This window comes from Hypomesus transpacificus, unplaced genomic scaffold (assembly GCF_021917145.1).
Source record: "Hypomesus transpacificus isolate Combined female unplaced genomic scaffold, fHypTra1 scaffold_107, whole genome shotgun sequence".
Lineage (NCBI taxonomy): Eukaryota > Metazoa > Chordata > Actinopteri > Osmeriformes > Osmeridae > Hypomesus > Hypomesus transpacificus.
The window spans coordinates 162,501-184,139 of record NW_025813698.1 but is presented as its reverse complement, the minus strand read 5'-3'; the positions used below and the strand labels follow the sequence as shown (position 1 = coordinate 184,139).

The window sequence follows — 21,639 nt, the reverse complement described above, 5'->3', positions numbered from 1 at the left end:
CACTCCACTCTCTCTCACTCTACCCCCCCATCACTCCACTCTCTCACTCTAACCGCCCCCCGATCACTCTACTCTCTCACTCTACCCCCCCCCCCGATCACTCCACTCTCTCTCACTCTACCCCCCCCCCTCCCCGATCACTCCACTCTCTCACTCTACCCCCCCCTCCCCGATCACTCCACTATCTCTCACTCTACCCCCCCCCCCCCCCCGTCTTTCACCTATCTATTTCCGATTCTTGCGTTCGGAAGGACTTCTTTTCTACCTTCACCTCTCTTCTCCCCTCTGACACTCCTCTCGTAGCTCGTCTCTCCGACACTCTCCTCTCTCCTCACTCGTCTCCGCCTCCACACATTCTCCCGTCAAACGTTTCCTTCTGCCACAACACGTTGCTTCTCGAGCCTCCTCCATCCCTCCAACCTGTCTCCTCTCTCTCTGCCAACTGAAGCTCTCTCGTCCCAAGTTTGGTTGGATTCCGCCCCTTGCTTCGACTCCGCGCGTTCATCTCTCATCCTCAAACATCTGTCTCTGACTTCCTCTGGGGGTCTTGTCGTTTCTCCCTGCATGAACCCCCAGCCCCTCTGCTCGGTCCTCCCCCTCTGTTTCGCCCCTCTTAACGCCCGCACAGACGGGTCATGGACATTGAGCAGATGTCATATGGACAGCGTACAAACCTTTGTGAGGACACTTGGACGACAGGCCGACTTACGTGCAATAACAACACAGCCGCCAGAAAGGACTGTCCCTGACAGTAGCCGATCTCCTCGTCGTAGACAGAGTAGGCCTGGGAGAAAAAAAAGAGCACATAAAGGACATTGGAGACCTTGTAAAACCAAATCCCTAGACACAGGACATGGTTGTTAGACTGCATCTTCTGTAATAAAGTTACTTAAAAGCAAGGGAGAAGAAAAAAAAGAAAATACGGAAAGAATTTACACAAACTCCTAATTGCCTCTCAAGCAAAGAGTTTTCCCTTTTATCCTCATCAGTCTTTTAAGAAGAAAGACCACAGCTTGTGGTGCCCCGACTAACTAACCCTAATGTAAATGTGGAGTTGTCAGCATGTTCTCACACACACCTCAAACAGCATACAAAGTACCGTTTCCTGCGGAGGCTAGATTGTCTTGGCCATTAGCTGTTTCCTGGGACAGCCTCTGGGGCTCTACGCTCATGGCTGTCTTTAATCTGGATGTGCCATCAGGAGATGGTATAGGAACTCGGCTAAGCCCTGCTTTTCAAAAGGACACATTTTCACACAAGAGGGACCGTCTTATCCTGACCTGATAAAATGGAGGCAAAAAGTTAGAGTGGTCAGGAGGTAAGACCTATAATGATATCAGTTAATAGAGAAAATTAATCTATATTTCAGTGTGGATAACAATAATATATGCCAGGGTATATACTCAAGACTTATGAACAGTTCGGGAGCAATTTTGGATTGGAATGTGTATGAAAACCTGCTGATGGTTTACACTACAATACGACAAATGTAGCGTACAATCATTGCGACTGCGTTAACGTGAAAGTCACTTATAAAGGGCAACATGCCCAAAAGGCAATGAAAAGACATTTGTGAAATGTCAACGTGCCCCTCGCAGCTGGCAGGGGAATTGGCATGGCAGTAATTGAGGAGATCGCTTTAGCTAGCTGTCTGGGGTGCAGTTGGACAGATATACATCTGATGGCGTATACCATCGTCTCGTGCTCACCGCCGCGCACACCGCTAGACTGATAGGGGTCTTGGACAGCAGACATGGCCCATTTATCAGCGCAACTCATTTTCATTTGTTTAGGTTAGGGAACGCGTGTGATTCGGTTAATGGCAGCGAACTTCTGACCTAATGTTCACAACGTGAGTGGTGGTTATGTTTGGTCTACTTCGGAGCTAGTTTATTTATAATCACGGCCAATCAGTATTGGGAACAATTTCAAAAAGTGCACTGTGGAGTTACCTGAGATTTGTAGGCTTACTAGGCTATCGCTTTGTGGGATTCAAACATGTGGCTTTTTAGGGAACTACCTAACCCTAGCAAGAGGCAATCTACATGTATTTGCATACAAATGAGCACTCGCAAATGACCAACTCTATTCCAGGAAGGGATGTTGAGTGCTTTCTGAAAAGTTCAGACTTTAGGCAGAGCAGAACAAAACTAAAGAGGCATAAGTCTCGCTCATCGGTAAAAAAACACTTGATTTCAGTTGTATATAGTAGTTGTATATAACGTGTCAGAACTCTGTTTAAACAATGTTTTATATGGAGCATGCACCTGGTTGCCAGTCTGTGATTCTTCACTGGTACATCACAGCTTGACACAGCTCATTTGTCATTAGTAGCAGTTTCTGTTTATAGTTGTGCTATTAATAAACATATATATGAACATATGTTTATCTGCTTTTCTAGTATGTAATTTGGAAGTAGACTAAGCTTTCCTTTTTTTTAGTGGGCATCAGACACAATTCGAGCAGATACACATTTCCCACCAAACTAGCTCTGGTTCTTGAACCTGTTCCGTTCAGGACGATTGGAACCATGGCGCTATTTTGCAAACCAGGATTTTCCACCAGTTTTGAGCAGATTTAGCTGAAAAACTGTAATCGAAGATGTGTCATCAACAAGCATAATCTCTCTGACTCTCTCGTTCTACTTTCTAGATTTTTCTGAAACTCAGGAGAGGACCAGATTGTCTCCAAGCATTGTGTTTCAGACTTCTCCACTGTTGTCTTCTCCATCCTCTCTTTCCAATCTGTACAGTATGTCACGCCCATCATGGGTTGCACTTCATGCTCAAGGAAAACCCACTCTTTGGGGGGGTTTCAGCTGGGAACCAACATTTCAAGTTCTGAATTTAAGCAGAACCTGTAAAATGTCAGCACTTGAGTTGACAAACTTGGCACGGTTTAAAATGAGGTGTACAAACCGTAGGGAGACCCGTTCTATGTGAGTGGGCTAAGAACGGAATGGCTTCTGCTCGAAGCTCCCTCCAAGTCTGCTTTGATTGACTTGACTTTGGGTCAAACTTTGATTTAACAATAATGCTCATCAGCGCTAGTCTCCTAGTGTGTAGACGCATCATCAGAGACCACGTGTGGGATGCACCTGTGAGCCGGTGGGCCTCAGACCTACCTTGCAGATCTTGTAGAGGGAGTCCTGGCCGTCACCAGAGTCTCTGAAGTAGTCGTGGGCTGGGAAGGTCCTGTGGATGTCCCGGGTGATCACCCCCTCCTGGGCTGAATCCTGGAGAAGAACCAAAGAAAGAACGGGTGAAGACTCGGTAAAGAATCCGAGGAGACCATCGCAAATTGAAGACACTTCAAGATTATTCTCCTTGACAAATGAGAGGAACTCGTTCATACCTCAGAGGAAGATAAACCCCCCCCCCCCCCCCCCCCCCCGAAGAAACAGAAAACATTTAGACATTGCATTACCAAGCCTGAAAGACAGGCACAACATACATTTGATCAAAATATCAGTAATTTTGCCACTTGGTGGCTGAGTGGCTTCAACCCCATATTCTTTTATGACAAACGCCAACAGACCGACAGACTGCAGAGGACCTGTGTGCTTTTCCCTGTGGTTTATCATAGCAAGCATAGCTCTGAACGCTTACTGGCTGTCCCAGTCCATTCATCGACAGCCCTAGTCTGGCCTTCTAATCTGCAGCGCGGCGGCAACAACACCTCAAGGAAGACTGGCTGCCTGGCACTCTCACACAGTCCACTGTAAGCAGCAGATAAAACAGCCCTGAGCTCTGACAGCTCGACACGCTTGTCTGTGTGCCTGTGTGTGTGTGTGTGTGTCTGCAAGCTGGTGTGTATGTCTGAGCGTGTGAATGTGTTTGCGAGCTGGTGTGTCTGTGTGCGATAGAGTATAAGAGTGTCAGTGAATGTGTTTGTGCATTTGAAAAGTGTTTCTGTGTGTGTGTGTGTGTGTGTGTGTCAGACTGAGAAACGTTAGCTCCCGTTCTCTCTCTTCCTCCTCGGTCGGAGTCGCCGAACTGCAGAGCTCGGGTCCAGTTCGATCAAACCTGGGGAGCTACAAACTCACGCAAGTGAACGGTATCAAAGCCAAGGGTCTGCCGACGTGCTCCCCCCTCCCCCTCCCGTCAGGAGGATCAAATGTTGTGCGAAACAAAGCTAGCTAGACAAACCTCAGCCATTGATAACGTGTGGTGAGACACCACGCCATGCTCTACCCCTCTGATCCACTTTGTGCCAGATAGCCTGAAAGCGCTCGTTGGTTTTAAGCAGGCAAACAAGCCATTTAAAAAGGTTTGATGCAGACTGCTGGCAAAACTGCATGAAGCGCTTTAATGAGATTTGAAATGAGAGGGAGGTATGACACAATGTATTATGCAGGGGAATTGGAACGAACAGTTCCCTTACTGTGGTGATTGGAGTTGGGGGGGGGGGCAAAAACGATTAAGTGTTTGTATTTTTTTTAAATGTACATAGTGCTCTTAAACCTGAGACGATATCTTCCCTCGTTGTGTCTCGTGTTGCTTCAAACAGACAATCCTGAGAATGAACACAACCATCACGCACACACACTGACACAGAGCTCCCTATCTCAACGAAGTAGTACAAGAATTAAACAAAGATTCGTACCATGGCAATATCAATCAGGGGCAGGAGAAATCTCGTTGACAGGGTGAGTTGTAAACAGTTTGATTAAATTAACGGTGCATGTCACTAGCAATTAACAGCGTCATTAGTCAACTAACGCCAATAAATAAAGCTATCGGCCTTGTCTCTACTGGTATGAGACAAAGGGTTCTAAGTATGGGACAAACTGATAAACAATGATATGTCCATGATTCTCTATGTGGTTTGTGCACGCGTGCGTCCGTTTGGGTATATGTGTGTTGTGAGTCTGTGTGGGGATGGGGGGTTGTGTGTCGGCTACTTCTATTGAGAGGGTGTTCTAAAGTGTGTGTGTGTGTGTGTAAGGGGGGGTATTGTGTAGCCTACTTGCACTGAGAGGGCGCACAAATGTGTGCCCTGTCTCCTGTATCTCGTTGACCTGCTTTATTTTCCAGTGGCGAGAGAGAAGGTGAGGCCACAGGGCCCGCGACTCTAACCGGCGCGACAGAGGACAACATGTGCTACTGTGTGACTCCTGTTCTGCCCCGGGCGTAAAGACCACACTCCCCCTCATCCACTCTTTTAATAAGCACCACTTACGTCTGAGGAACATTGTGCACCGAGAGTTCGCAGGCATTCCTGTAGGCGCGTGCCAACGCACACGTGAACACACACACACACATTCCTTTCAACATATAGTGATGCGTCATTCGCGTAATTATATAATTGCATGAAGAAGAAAAAAACGCTGTGTAGCCCTGAGGTCAGACCTAGGCCTAACTCTACATTGTGGTAGATGACAAGATAAATATGCATGCATTTGGAAACAATATTAAGTATTAACTACGGCAGGGGAATTAAATCAAGACAGCTGATGTAGCAGGCTAAAGCTGTTCCATCTATGATAATATTATAGTGCTGACAGTTTGTCCTCCAGGGGACTAAGAGAGATGAGTGTGTGTACGTGTGTGTGCGTAAGTCGGTGTGGGTGTATGTCCTCGTTTAAGCATGTGTGTCTCTATGTTTCCTAATAGTCACTCAGCTCCATTTAAGCTGACTGTTTAGGGGAGAGGCAGAAGGAGAGAGAGAGAGACCAGGACAGCCAGAGAGAGAGACAGGGGTGGGCATAGACTTCCTCTAATTGCAGCCAGGGGGCCATACTCAGACACAGCATTACTCAGCCCTGTCGAGTCCACACAAGCAGGTAACCCATTTAAGCCCCCCCCCACCCCCCCGCCCCCCAAAAATGCTGATTTAGCCAAGCCCCTGCTCAACCTCTGACTTGTGACTCACACCTCCTCCACCCACCTCGAAGCTTCTTACAACTGCCCACCCGCCCCTAAACTAAACTGCCTAACAGTCCCAGCACTGCCCACCAGCCTCTGAACACCCCACTGGTCCTAAGGAGCCCTATAATGTGCCTCTCGCTCGCCCCTCTCCTGGGATCAAACTGGGAATTGAGTGGAACACCAGCAGGGTGAATTGAGGTCAGACCATAAAGGGATGCTGATGACTTTTTCGGTGTGTGAGCGATGTGTTATAAAGAGGCTGGGGAAATTGTGCCGAGCTCAGATGCAATTTACAGCACATAGCGTTAAACAAATAAGTACAACGAGTGCCCCGAGGAGGGGTCGTGTGTTTCTAGAGAAAAGTGAAAAATTAATTACAAATAAAGAAAATACTAAAATAAAAACGGTCATCCAAGCTGGAAATATGCTGTAGGCATGGCGACTGGTTATTATGCAAAGACAGGAACCTGCTCTGTTATCCTCCTCTCCTCCTCCTGTCTTCCTTCTCTCCTCCTTCTCCCCCCCCCCCCCCCCCCTCTCTTTCTCTTTCTTGACGCGGACGCCCCCCACTCCCCCCCCCCCCCCCCCCATTTTTCTGAAAGTCTGGAGATGAATCTTTCATCCTCAGAGCCGCGGCGTCAAGCCTCTAGTTCTCAACAAATCTTATTCATGAATAAGCAGGGGGAGTTGAAGGGGCTCCGAATGGTCATTTAGTCGCTAACATCTGTGAAGCCAGCCTCCGGCGCACAAGAGAAGGAATATGTGGGTGGAAAGGTGTGTGCGTGTGTGTGGGCACGTGTGTGTGTGTATATATATATATACGGCCAATCCGATATATATGGCCAATCCAATATCCAATAAGATGCTGTCAGCCCCCAGCCCCCACCCCCCCTTTTGTGTAATTTCACTGCGGTGGATGGCGAAGCCTAAATCAGAGCGAGCCCTTCTCCTGTGGCCTTGCCTCCACCATGTTGATGGATCGAGAGAGCCACAGGCTCATGGCTGATCTGAGGCAGGCCCGGCTGCAGTCAGCTCGCTGCTCGATAAGGAGGAAACACAAACCAAGCGACCTCCGAGGAAGGGTTTGAACCCGTTTCTGCCACGTGTGGCTGTGAGTCTCTCCTTGTTTGCTGTGGTAAAAGGTAGAACTGTGAGTAGAGTAAAAAAATAAAATAACAATAAAACAATGTTTTTACAATTTGAAGGGTATGTTTCTCAGGGAACTTACTTCACAATTTGTGAACAGTTTCTGAACGCTTTACAACGTCGCATCAGGTCTTTCCAGCTTTCAAGCCTGGACGTACAACAAGGTGGATGGATCATAACGGGTTCTGGCCGTGCTTCGGCTATCCCCCATCCCCACCGTCCCACACGTTTCGACACCAAACCACCATGTGGAATCACAAACTGTGGCTGGAAACAGCTGTCAATCCTTGACGGTGCCCTTCCCAAGGTTGCACGGCGTTGGCGTGCGCTGGCTGGAGCCTGCTCGGTTCAGACCCACTGCTGAGAGGCAGCCGGGCTGAGCTAAACCTCTGAGTTGGGGCTGCATGTGGGGCTCAGACAGACGACGAGTCAGACCCCATTAAGCCCGACGTGACAGCCAGCCTAATAAGTGTGGCAGGAGATCCTGCCTGACAACTGCCGCTGGCATCCCGCCGCAAAGCTAACCGTAAGTAGCATAAGACGGCTAGCTGTATTGTGCGGGCGAGAGACAGCTCTCTCTCTCTGCCTGGGCCGACGAGAACTCGCAGCAGCAATAGTTTCCCCGAAGTTCTGCTCGGTTTGACATGCACAAACCTTTAAAGACAAGTTTAAAAAAAGACTGGAGAAGCCAGGTTACTATGACACACATATCTGAAGCATCCTGATCCCTCTGTGGCAGTGTATCCTGCTGGTGTGTCTGTGTGTGTGTGTGTCTGTCTGTATGTGTGTGTGTCGTGTGAGCCTGTGGTTCTCCAGCAAGCTCTGAGAGGCAGGCGGGCGTCCTCAGCCAGGCTGGGGGAGATCTGGGCTGTCACCAGCAGTCCACCATGCTGTGCCATGACCCAGATCACTGGAGGACGCCAGCGAGCTCATAACAGCCCCTCGATGCACAGAGAAGGCGTGCCGGAACAACGCTTGCCTTCACGCACCCTGAAGAGAACGAGGCCAAGGGGGTGCCGGCCGACTCCATGACACACCTGACCGGAGAGAAGTTTGGTGGACCAGCAAACGCGAAAACACCCAAAAAAACGCGCCGGAGAGCGATGACGCCGCGTCCCGGACGAGGGGAAAAGGGGTTCGTCTGGCACAATGTGCTGGAGACTAAGATGCCCCCAGATGAACAGACAGGAGGAGATGTTGAAGAGACCGCTGTCCGAGGATAACGCCACCGTGGAACGTCTCACAGGAAGTGGCTCCCCAGCTCCGTCTCACAGGAAGTGGCTCCCCAGCTCCGTCTCACCAAGCTGGAGGCTTTCATAGATTCGGTTTGTGTACCTGAATCGTTACACTTTGCACTTGTGTGCGCAAAGTCAAACCCTGGCAAGCCGAGAGAGATTGCGATGCCGTGCTGATATCAGAGGGCGGGAGGAGAAACGGAGCTCGACTGCTCCGACGGGGAGGAAGAGAGGGAAGGAGGTGGTGAGAGGAGAGGGGAGAGCTGATTGACGGGAAGGATATTACAGGGTCTACTTTTCTCCCGGGTGAAATCCAGCACCTCAAAGGGAAGACGTAATTGAAATTGACAAACAGTTGCATTAACCTGATCACATAGGGCCCCACCTTGCCATGGAGCCACAAAAGAAAGGTGGAGATGGAGGAGGATGAGAGGGAGAGGGGAAAGAAAGAGAACGGGCGGGAGAGAGAGAGAGAGGACAGGGGTGGGGTGCCTTTTAAGCTGTGCCAGGGTAGAGACAGATTAATCTTGTTCATGCATAATGCATGTGTGCGCAGTGTGTGATCGTACTTACGGACCGTTATTAAGTGTGTCACGGGGAGAACATGGGGGGCATAAACATACCTTGCACAGACACACACACACACACACGCCTTGAACTCAATCTGGGTCAGGAAATGCTAGAGAGCACCCTAAAGTGCCCAGCTGTGATCCAGCTATATCTTGACATAGAATTCACCTTTAGCGCTGCCTAGCAATCTAGGCCAGTCCCTTAAAGCGTGTTACCATCAAAAATGGTACTACCCTGTATGAAGCAAAAACAACCAGTGAAACCCAACGATAACAATAATCCCTGGACACGCCTGGATGCAGAATCACTGCTCAGTTTTCATCTTCCAAGGCAGGCAATCATAAACGAGATATTCAGACGACGGCAGTCCGTTAATTAAAAATCAAGTCCCTCCTCCAAGACCTTTGTCCTTCAGCGTGGGCCGCGGCGAGGAATTTGTGGGGAGGTCCCTCGAGGGGACACAACAGCTGGTCCTCTTGACAGAGTGCAAACTCATCCGTCGCACCGTTGTCACCGTGGGTTTTAACAGGCCGAGCGGTTATGCATTCTAATTGGTTTGAAACTGTAGGCGTGTTCCGAGTCGGAAGATGCACTTCAGGAACCAGGCATGCAGGATGAAAGGGTGTAGCGTCACTCACTCACTCACTGACTCACTCACTGACTCACTCGCCCCCCACCCATACCCCTCCCCTTCACACACCCCACAACCCAAACGCCTCCCACACACACACACACACACACCCTCCCCTCCCCTCCCCTGGCTGAGAGAGAGCAGAAAGAGCCCTCCCAGGACACCTGGCATTTTCTGCGTTTGTGTTTTACCGGCTGACATGGGCCCGTGTCCCTCTTTATACCGCGGCCCTGGCTGAGCTTAGCTCCTGTGAGAGACACACCCCAGGGACAGGCTAATTGATCTGGGTGGACAGCACTCCTGGTGAGCTGGGGCTGGCAGCTGAGAGGTCGCACAGGTCGGTCGGACAGTGTTTGTGTGCGTATGTTTGGGTGTGTGTGTGCGTATGTCAAAGACAGACGGGTCTCAGGTCACCTCTCCGACCTAGCTGCCGAAGACGACAAGAGTACACAGTGTGTTGGCCCAGGCTGCGCCTCCTGTCCTCACAGACATGGGTCTCTCTCTTCAGTGCACCTGTACCAGCTTGTTTACCCCTGCCACGAGGTGTCACTTTACACACGTCATCCTATAGCCGAACACAAGTATCGCTTTCAGTTCAACGTACATCAATATAAACAGCTTGCTAAAGCCGAGTACGGTTTGGGTTAGGGTTGGTTACAGCTAACGGCATTGGTGGGGTGGCATTGGACGTGTATGGAGCCCCCAGTACACCTCTAAATGTGTAATGCTTTTTCAGACGTGAGAAGTGTACAGATGTTCTACTTTAGTTGCATCGACTGAACAAAGAAACGGTTACCTCCAGTCTCAACACTAGCCATCTAAAGAGCCCTACTTGCTACAACAATGATAGAGTTGGTTCAGGGTAGACGTACAAAGTTTGTCATCTGCCGAGTTAAAGGAACCAATCTTTTTTTTTTCTCTCTCTACCCGAGTCCATTTATCCTCAGAACAAATGCATACATGAATGAATAACAACGTAGCTATTTCGGAGCGGCACAAATATCCATTTTAATTGCACCCTATTTATAAACTTCAAATAAACTCTGAAAATCCTCTTCCTTTCCAGAGCTCCAGGTTGCCATAGCTACACTACCTCGGTGAGGTCGTAGCCTGTTGTGTGCAAGCACGGTGAAGGAGTCATGGAACATACCGTTTTTTTCCAGGAGATAAGGCACGAACCTGGAGCGTAGACAGTTATTCATATGTTATATGTTACCTTAACCTCTGACCCTTTCTCTCTCCATATTTCATAACCACGGAAACGCAAATGGGCTTTCATCTCCGTCCATTGTCATGCTATAAGCTCTGTAGTGTAAGCAGCAACTGCTATGTTGAATTGGGCACACGCGTGTGCAAGTTGGCCTGTCCATTTGTTTTTCACACAAACAGATATGCTCTCCAGGCTTACTTAGAGACGGTGCGTCATGTCCATGTGTGTGTGTGTGTGTGTGTGGGGGGGGGGTGGGTAATTTCTTCCCAAGCCACATGCACACTGTTCTGTTGTCAATCCCTACATTCACAGCAGCCCACAGACAGTGTCAGGGAACAGTTGGTTTCTTAAAAGCAAAGTAACACTGGAACACACAAGCAGACAACCACGGGCACGCACCCACCCACATACACACACACATACACTTTTCATCCACTGCTCAGTCCTCAATGCCGACTGTCTAACTCAAAACTCCAAGGACCTTTCCTTTCAATCACTCAAAGGCTGCTCGTATGAGCTACAGCTAGTGTTCTTGGTTATCTGGGCAACTGGGCAAACACACACGCACACACGCACACACACACTTCCCTAGAGAGGCAGTTACAACCCTCCTCCAAAGCTGCCACTTGTTGGCTAATTAAATAACGTTAGCACTCCTTAGGGAGCAGCAAGTGAATTTTCACTTTCTCTTCCCCCCCCCCCCTTCCACCCCCCCCTCTCTGTCTCTACTGTGGGTCTTCATAACCTGTTTGTTCAGCTCCTAATGACATTAGTTGGTTATTCCATGGCAGGCTCTATTTTGGGAGCTGAGACACATGATCCCTTGGCTGGGCTTTTCACAGAAAAACAATGAAGCTGAACTCAGATGACACACATCTCTCTCCAACAGGGTAACAATGTGAGGTTCCACTTAGGAGGAAAAACGCTTCAGATTCTTAAAAGGGAGGGAGAACACGCGCACGCGGTACATCTCAAACACGGGCGCCGTCGGAAGGAAGGAAAGACGACGGGGACGAACATGCGGTTTGGAAGCACCACTCTCGGTTTCCATGACAATTATAAAGCCCCATTATAAATCGTTTCTCTCTCTTATCTTGAGATTTGCCCTGGCGTCCTTCGCCAAATACACTGCCATGGCCGTTCAGCGGAATCATTCAAAAACATACTTTTAAGGAGAAGGGTGAAGGGTTTTTTGAACTAATGAAATCAACATGATTTTCTTTTTTTGTTATGACCTAATTAAGGCTACTATATTTGTAAAGAAAATACCCCGAACGCGCGTTCACAAACACACACACACACACACACGTGAATCAACAGAGCTGCAACTAATCATGTGCATTTTGAGAATGTGTCTGTCTATTGTTCTACAACACAAGATGCAAACATTCCATAATCCACAAGCTGTTGTGTGTCCCAACAGCCAGGCAAGCTCAGCAGGGCCAAATGAAGGCGTGTGTGAGGGCTTTTAACCTCTCTCTTTAACACACCACACACACACACACCATTACCTATCCCTCCCATTTCCTGTGCAAATGCCATGGCGGTGGCACTAACCATACTGATGATGGCTTGGGGGGGGGGGGGGGGGGGGGGGGGGGGGGGGGGTGCAGAACACTAATCAGCTGCATGGCAGTGTGTGGGTCATGTGATACGCAGCTCTGGGATGCAGAGCAGGTTGCTGCAGGGGCTATTCTGCTGTCGTATGGTATTTAATTCTGCTAAACGCCCGTAGAGAGGCTTTGGGACTAGACAGAGTCTGCCAGTCCACCTGGGGTTGGGCGGGGTGTGCGCTGTGGATGTGTGAGGGAGAGAGAGAGGAGATTACCATAACCCAAATGCATCACATACACTTTACTTAAAAAGACCTGGCTCTACCGGGCTAGACAACAAGGAATACATGGCCAGGTTTACTGCATATGCAGAGCTCTTGGCAATTACATGTCTGTTCGTTTCTCTAAATGCCTTAACAATCATATATCCTTCCTTGATCTCTCTCTCTGTGGGTGTGGGTGTGTGTCTGTGGTTGGCACCACTGTCATGGAGGGTGTTTGGCAAGGGTGTGTCAGTGCCAGAGTCAGGCAGAGCACAGGAAAACGCCAGCTGGGAAATGGTCCTAAGGGGGGGGGCAGCAATTCAGCAGACACACACACACACACACAAAGTGGGGCAAAGTTATAAATATATACACCACACACACACACACACAGTTATGTACATACGCCCCCAAAACACACACACACTCACTCAGAGCTTGCAAAGATCATGAATTCAAACAAGAAACAACCGAAGAATCCTCATCACGCCAGTCCTAATCATTCTGAAATCCACTCTCGTTCTGAAACGATACGGGGATTACGTCCTCCTCGGTAACATGGGCCGTCTCGTATTATCAAATGCTGGTGGCCAAATAATATCGTTGACCTAAATGGGTTTCTCTAACTGAGGGCAGCCATGAAGATGGTTTTGTGCTGAGGGGTAGATAGATTTCGTGAGTGCTTTTAGAGTCTGCATTGCATAAGATGACCAAGGGTAGAGAGAGACACAGAGACAGAGAGAGGAGACAGCAATAGAGACAAGACAGAGAAGAGACAGAGAGAGACCCAGAGAAAGGGAGCGAGATGATGTAATTGAGACAAATACAACATCCAAAAGCCATCCATAACAGATATGACATTGCTAAGACGTCTTCTAAATCTTGGGACATATTATTATTGCTGTGGCAGAGAGCTTGCTCCGATTACTCTGGGGTTCTTGCATGAACATCTTGGGTGTATATATGGGTGCATATTCTCCATTGAATATGTATATGCACCATTCAACCTTCCCCCAAAACGCCAAGTGGTTAGCCACATTGCGCACACACCTGATCTATTTGTAGCTATAGTGGTTGATGGCAGCCACCCTCGTCCTTATGATGGCGTGGGCGTGGGTGGGCGCACAGATGGTTGGCTCTCACGCCACTGCCGCACCCCCCCCCCCCCCGCCCCCCACCCCCAGATGGCGCTAGCTGGCTAGGTGGGCATGCGACCAGCCTAATAGCGTTGAGTGGGCAGCTGTCTGCTAGCGTTAGCATCAACAGACCGCGGGCCATTCATCTGCCATCATCCACTGTTCTCAGGAGCAGTGGGAACTGTGACAGGGCCACACACACACACTTGGCCAGGAGATAATTGAATCCTGTATTGATACGATGTTGCTGTCACGTTGTAGTTTTGTGTTCTATTCTTCTGTGTGGCGACTGTGTCAATTTGCAAATGAAACGGTAGGTTGTGGAAGGAGATGACGGCAACAGTGAGAGATCAAGGAGACACTTATAAAGGGTGGTTTTAGATCTTGCTCAGTCTAGACAGAGGTTATGGACGGCAGAGTGACCATTGGTGCAGTTGCAGGATGAAAAAATAAAACAATTACCAACAACGCCAAACTCCACGGTAACCCCTTGGTTCCCAAACCAGCTAGTTAGAACCTTCTGGGCTGGTGTGCCTCAACCTTAACACACCATAAGGGGCTTCCCCCCTATATAGAAAGAGCCAGATCCGGGGATGTTCGCATAACCTGCTAGACATCTGACAGAACTCCAAACAGCCCCATCATCATAACACAAAGGCCCCCGGGGCTCGCTGTGATGTGGCAGACACCTGTTCGGCAGCATATGCGAGGCCCCCGGTTTAACTCACTCCCGGCCTTTTCAAAGAGCGGCTCCATGCAAAATACATGAGTGTGGCGTCTGTGTATCTCTGGCACTCCTTTGGCAGAGCCCCCATTAAAGCTGTTCAGAAGGCCTCAGAGGGCGGCCATTGTTTCGGACGGAAGCGCGAGCGGCTCGCCTTTGATTAGGGCTTCCCTCGTCTTGCAGCGAGGCGGCAGGTGTTTCTCCCGCCATTGGCCGCGCATCCATTTGAAGGGGGGGTGGGGTGGATAGATGAGGCGCGCGCGCAAAAGTGCAGCTGTGACGATTAATATTAAAGAGAATTCATAATACAGTTTGCATGGAGAGGATTTGGGCATAAATATTCATCATCCTGGACTGTAAGCTCCTCTTGGTTAGCATCATGCATATGGATGAAAGGCTGGCAGGAGGAACAAATGTCGAGCAGCCTACACCAGGGGGGGGAGGTGGTACGATACGAAGAGCACGAAAGACAAAACGTATGACAAACGGCTGCCGTGTAACATGCGACGCATGACCGGAGTCTGTGGGTATAAGCGCAATCTGTCAGCAAAAGGTTAGGCAGATAATGATCGGTCTGTGTCACAGAGAAATACACAGAAACACACACACACACACAAAAGCAACGGGTTAGGTCTAATCAGCGTTGGCTTCTGAGAAAATCAATGTGCAGGAAAAACACAGGGTTGCAGGCCCACATTGCCACCGATATTGTGGACAAACGTCAGGAAATTAAAGCTTTAGAGAAAGGGCTGGAAATACACGAAATGTAACTTCTGCAACAATTTCCACAAGCCTCAATTCAGCTTCAACAGGTCAGGACATGACTAACTTTTGAAAATAATTTGTAGAGGAGAGGAGAAAACTGTTGAGGAAAATTTGAAAACAATCACCTACCGGGGCTGGGCCGTGGTAACACTCAGAGGCAGGAGGGATTACCAACACTACCAACATAGCCTTGCCTTATCTTTTTTGTTTTCAAGAGACGGAAAAAGAGAAAGAAAAAAGAGAGAAAATAAAGAAACTAACTTGAGGACGCAGCACTGAGACATCTCAGACCACACCAGAACAACTAAAAAAGTCTCCCGCCTTTTTCTGCACCCGTGTGATAAACAAGATTTTTTTTCCAGCATTTCCTTAAATGAACTCGACTGGCCCATCGCACCGTTAATCAGAGTACCCTGGGATTTAAAGCACGGGCACTTGACTGCGATCTAGAGGTGAATGTATGGATTTCGCCGAGGCAATTCGCTTCTGGTTTCATTTTTTCCCTGAGTGAAATGGGAGCTGGCATGCTGGCTGAGGGCTAGGGATAATGAAGGATCAGCCACATAACGAACAGCTCTTTACGGTGGGAGAGCCTGTGACGCGGCATGCATTAGCCCCAATGTCAGTAAAGGGCAAGGTACCTGCAAAGCCATTACTCGCTGTGGGGCCGTTAAACGGCATTACTCTGGGCCTCTCCCTTCTTAATAGAGAGCTAGATAATATACAGCACAGTACAGGAAGAATCCTTAACCTCCGCAGACCATACAGAACACTCCACCAGTCACACACACGGGATACAATTTGTGTCAACAATTCCACCTCTTTTCTGGAAACAGCAACAGAGAGGGGGTCTTAAAGAGCAAGTCTGCACATCCTTTATTCATGAACCCACTGAAAGTGCCAAGACCTGCCCAATCAGACAAATATTTGATGTGCTCATTAGATGGGAGGGATAAAGGTCACAAAAAATTCTCTCTGATTGAGCTCCAAACTGATCCCCCCTCAGAGACCCTCACAGCACCATGACCTCTGGTGCTCCAGCGTAAAGAGATCAGGTCCTGCTGAGTGTACGATGCTGGGAAGTCTCATTTTCAGATTTCTGAACTCTGTCAGCCGACAGCGCTAAACGCTAAAAACAAACATCTGATTTCGGGTGTTTTCAGACGTGTCTGAGTCAATGAATGTGTCATAAGACAATGCACTACCAGTGAATACTGAAACGGTTGGCCTTCTCTCTTTTCAAGGAATGGCTATGAACTGATTTGACCAAATAACTAACTGGGGCTGCCCTTGCTGACATTAACAAGTTGAAATGTTCAAGCAAATGCCCTACATTTACAGAATAATTTAGAGAATCAACATTTAGCAAGCTGTTTTTTGTTTCAATGCAGTGTTAAAAACTCTGCTACACACACACACAGATACAACTAGTCCCATTCGATGAAAATCAATTGATTCTAATCATTTAACCTTTATTGGATTGGCAGCCACAACAAAACAATAGCCTTTGACAAAATCTCAGAAATAAAAAAATAGATACTGTGTAATTAATCGATTTGTTTCCTAGTCAAAAACATCATACTTCAAAGTCACAGCAGTCTAGCTGAATCAACACAAATGAATGTGCCAATGTTCCTTTTAGATTTTGCCATCAGATATTTTTTGCCTGTACAGCAGGGTAAAAACACACAGTACACACACTCCTATTTCACAAGTAGCTTCATCATTTGGAAACAATAAAATAAATAAATACACTAATATAATATGATGCAACACTCTAATCAATGAACAGAAGAGACCCATTTGGTCATAATGATAGTCAAAAACTAGTGATAGTCCATGGTGCATGAGTAAAAAATATATATATTTAGACCAATATAAAAAAAGAAATAACATGGCTACAATAACCAGAAATAAAATATAATAGACAAGTGAACTACATTTGGGTAAGATCTGGGTCATTTTGTACTTTTATTCCCCGCAATTGTTTCCTCTGTCTGAACCTTATCTGTTTAACAAGCCAAAATTAAACACTGCAAAGCAAAAATTGATCTTCAAGTGGTTCCTATGTCTGTGTCTTGATCAAAGGGACGCCAGATGCAGAAGGTTATCTGGTCTAAAGGCCTAAGGATTGTGGAAAGATGTAGCAAAGAATTCTAATCAGAACACCAGATCAAGACTGGCTGTGAAGCAGACATCTAGACTGGGATTATTTTTTATGTGAACAATTGGTGTAATATGTAGGAGTACATCAAGCCCAATAACCAGGACTTGAAGGCTGACTGCAAGAATAAAATGCCAGGGAATGGCTTGGTGTTTACTAGACACAGTAAAATTAAAATAACTTGAATGAAAATTAAAAACCCATTTAAACATACTGCATGTGCGTGGTCCTATCTGATCTAGGGCTACCGTATGTTTTGAGAATGCACTTCATAGATAAACAACCGCCCAGATTTTCTGATCTATTCTACAGTAGTAGACATCAAGTATCAATCCGAGAGGAGAAGGTGTCCACACTCAACGTTGATGATTTCTGTCTCTATAGCTGGCTCATCGAGTTTGCCACAGAAGAAAGCAAGCATTCAAACCTTACTGTAAAGTTAATCAAAGACTAATTTCATTAGTACTGCATCGACAAATGGGACTGTTACAGTTCTTGGGTCGAAAAGAAAAAGGGCCTTATCACAAGACATGGTCCAATACAACGCCATGCAGCCAGACAATGGCCGGGTTTCCCAGATTCGTTAAGAAGCTCTTAACGCTAAGAACTTCTTAGGAGCGTTCTGAGAGCGTTCTAAAGCGTTCTTAGAACGCTCCTAAGAAGCGTTAAGAGCTTCTTAACCAATCTGGGAAACCCGGCAAATGTCATAAAAGTGCAGTGTATCCATATAACTGTTTCAGGAAAAGGATGGAAATCATTGTGACATCTTTTTTTTTTCTTCTTCTTTCTTACTTTCACCCCAAAAATATATACATCTTTAGGCACATACACAGAACAATCTGTAATGCAGAGAAGGGAGGATGATTTACACAGGTAACTGTTAAGCAGCATGAAGTTGTACAATAGTCACAATATAGAAGGTTTCGGCTTGCTGTGTTTCTTTTTTCTTTTCTCACACAGTCAAAGATACAGTACAGGCATAGAGGTCTAAACACAAATGGCCTACACCATCACAACAGTTGAAAGGGATCTCACAATAACTTGGTGCTGTGACCTGTGTGCATCTATGAATTATTTTCAACGTTGTCTATAAAAACCGATGGTTCTGGGAATGTACAAGAACATGAACATGGAGTGACTGTGCCTGTGCAGCGGTCAACTTTTAACAGTTTAATAAATTACCAAATGCAGTCATTAAGGTGCATTCATTGCACATTCCATCTGCATTTTGTACAACAAAGTCCCGAAAGGGAAACAGTCTTTGCACATAGCTTCAACAAGTTGAGAGGACAGTATTGTAGGAGGCTAATCTAAGTAGACTAGAGAACACGTCTCCGTTGACCAACCATAGTATAAAATTAAGTGAACAAATCCATATTTTGCCCTCTTCAACAGTCATCCGAGAACTGACACAGGTTAAGTAGTTTACATCTAAATAGAACAATTCAACAAGACTAATTTAACCAGACAAATTTTTTATGTTTCACAAAACTGACAACAAACAAACTTTTGCTTAAGGGCTGACCCAAAGTCTTTAGAATGATGTTGTGTTTGCTAACAAAAAACTCTGCCAACACAGCTAAACCTTTTTCTCATACCGGTTAAGGCCCTTTGTTGTTAATTCTGACTGATGTAAAAAGTGATAGCATTAACACTTGAAGTCTAGTCAGCCATTTGAACCCGCATACCAAGGGAATGTCTATGCAAATGAGGATTACTGTGTCTATGCTAATGAAATGAAAACTTTCCTATGAAGGAAAGTTTCAAAAAGATACAGACCTTCAGGATTAGGTCATCATTGGTAAGCTAATAATCAATAAACCAACATCCAGCACGAAATCTGAAGAAAGCCTACATGTGGTCAAGTTTAATATCATTTATTCTCCAGTGTTACAACTCTTATCTGGGTAATTTTGCTAAGTCTTACCTGACTGACACAGAAAATGTAAACGTTGAAGCCTGAGATAACCCATGAACAAATTAGGTTGTACGTGATGCACCTACAATAGATTGCCAACTAAAACCCATGACGAAAGCTTCAAAGCCTGTCACTCAAATATCCTGTGGTTCAGACACTACACCTTCAAGTGTTCCCTGCTTCTTTATGCCGTTTCATCTCTCAAGTTGTCTTGCAAATTATGCTTTTGCACAACTTATCGTTATTGGTTTCATACGGAATCAATTCTTTCGGGGTGGGAATCCACTCTCTTTGGGGAAAGCCCTGTCGTGTCCACATCCAGCGGCTTCTTGAGGATTTAATCCTTCAAATCTTGGTTTATGCAAACATCTCCTCTGAGACCCCTTCCCTTCAAATGGAGCAGGAGTTAGCTCTCTTCCTGGGTTTGGGCTCCCCAAAGTCCCTGTCGTCGGCAGCACAGTGGCTGAAGGAACAGATCGTCTGCGAGAGCCTGCGCATGCCCAGGCGGAACACGCTATTGGACAGGCTGTAGATGACGCAGTTGCAGAAGCTGTTGCTAATGGCGAGCCAGGTGGTGACGAAGGACAGGGCAGGGCTGTCCAGCACGTGGGAGCTCTCCAACAGGAAATAGATGATGTAGGGCAACCAAAGCATGTAGAAGACGCTGGTGATGCGGAACAATACCATGGCGTAGCGCCGATCGGGTCCGTGGCCACCGTGGTGCCCGCTGCCGTTCCCTCCTCCTCCGCCACCGCCGCCGCCCTCCCCGGCCTCCATCTCCTGGCTGGGGAAGCGCGCCCGACGCTCGCTGATCTCCCGGTTGTGCTGCTGACAGATGCGGAAGATGTGAAAGTAGGTGAAGCACACGACCAGGGCGGCGGGGGCGTACAGCAGGCACACCACGAAGCCCGTGAAGAGGGCCGACGTGGGCCAGGAGTGGGCGCACCATTCAAAGATGTCCCCGTGGTAGCCCGGCTTGCCCCACCCAAAGAAGGAGGGGAGGAACACCAGGCTGGAGTACACCCAGATGAGGGCGATGCAGCCACGCAGTCGGCACGGTGTCACCAGCTGGTTGTAGGACAGAGGTTTGGTGATGGCAAGGTAGCGGTCCACGCTGATGCAGGCCAAGCAGGCCATCGAGACGCTCTTGAGAACGGAGATGACGTAGCTGAACACCTGGCAGGTGATGGGCTCCTGAACGCCGGCCGGGTAATGCAGCAGGGACAGGGTGGGCACCAGGCAACTAAGGCCCACCAGGAGGTCGGCGTAAGCCATGGTCTGGATGAAGTAGCTGGTGGTGTAGTGGTGCAGCAGAGGGGCACAATGGAACACGAAGATGACCGTCAGGTTCCCGGCGATGATGAGCACGGTGAGCAGCACGATGACAGCCGTCTCCAGGACGCAGGCCTCCAGCCCCTCGTTCTGGCCCCATCCCAGGGGGCAGGAGTGGTTCCCCGGTTTGCCTGGGTGGCCTGCGAGGCTGCTGTTGGCAGTGGGCACCAGGTCTGTCATCAGTAACGACTGGTTCATTGTTCTGGGAGTGATCCAGGTAGGTCAGGTTTGTGCCGTGCCTCCGGCAGCACTGGTTGTCTGTAACTGTAGAACCGTCGTCTGGGGGCCCACCCCCGGGCTCGTCGGTGTACCTTCCTCTTGGCGAACGGAGCACAATCCCTCTCTCGCTCGCTCTCTCTTCCGCCTCGCTCTCACATAGCTGGGTCTCAACCGAACGAACGCCAACCGGAGGGAAAAAAATCAATACAGCCTTTGGGAAGGAAGGACGTCCACTTCAGCTGCACTTTTCCAATCAGTCATGCTTAAAGGAGGTAGCGGGGTAAAGGTATATTTCCTCTGCGAACCCACCCCCCAAAAAAGGCCGGTAGGTTTACGCCAGGCTTCTACCTTAAGGGCTAGGCTTTCACACCACTCACAGTGCTTATCGGTGGCCACATCTTCTGATTCTAATGATGGTGGCCATTGGGGGCTTGGGGGAAGGAGCTGTCTTTACAAGGGCAAAAACTAGAGAGGCCAGACATGCGAGGTTGGCATTCTGCTTCCTCTGTAGATTCTATCACAGATTGAATAAGTCAGGGAGCATGTGACTCTATTTTAGGTCAATAGATAAGAGAAAATGGTATTAAAGCATTTACGTTCGCTGTGTCATTTTGACTTTCAAAAATAGCTTTTTCAGCATGAAGCTCGGGGGGGGGGGGGGGGGGGGGGGGGGAGAGAGAGAGAGAGGAAACAGATCCTTAACAATCCACTCCACACAAAAAGTCATAGAAGGAAGATTACAATCGATAACCTCTGTGTGTGAATCACACCATCAATGTGAAGTCTCCCTTTAAAAGTTCCAACGTGCCAGTATCAGTCATTCTGTAGCAGGCATCCTTTTATTTGGGAGTTTCGAGTCGTCCCCTCATCAGTGTCTGGACCCCATGTTTGCCCAGCTATTGT

At 48.0% G+C, this 21,639-nt stretch overlaps 2 protein-coding genes across 4 annotated transcripts in view; both read right to left on the bottom strand.

The window, feature by feature from the left end:
• Positions 1–21,639, bottom strand: part of rabgap1l (RAB GTPase activating protein 1-like) — a 72,924-nt gene that overhangs the window by 24,809 nt on the left and 26,476 nt on the right. For all 3 annotated transcript variants that reach the window (XM_047050289.1, XM_047050291.1, XM_047050290.1), the window contains exons 14-15: positions 3,125–3,235; positions 710–784 (exon numbers count right to left, since the gene is read on the bottom strand). In XM_047050289.1, the coding sequence (XP_046906245.1) occupies positions 710–784; positions 3,125–3,235 (186 nt within the window). The remainder of the gene's footprint in view (positions 1–709; positions 785–3,124; positions 3,236–21,639) is intronic.
• The window catches only part of gpr52 (G protein-coupled receptor 52), a 4,804-nt gene continuing 1,060 nt past the window's right edge, over positions 17,896–21,639 (bottom strand). The window contains exon 1 of the mRNA XM_047050297.1: positions 17,896–21,639. This exon is cut by the window's right edge and continues 1,060 nt beyond it. Coding sequence (XP_046906253.1) covers positions 19,576–20,715 — 1,140 coding nt within the window. The 5' untranslated portion in view covers positions 20,716–21,639 and the 3' untranslated portion in view covers positions 17,896–19,575.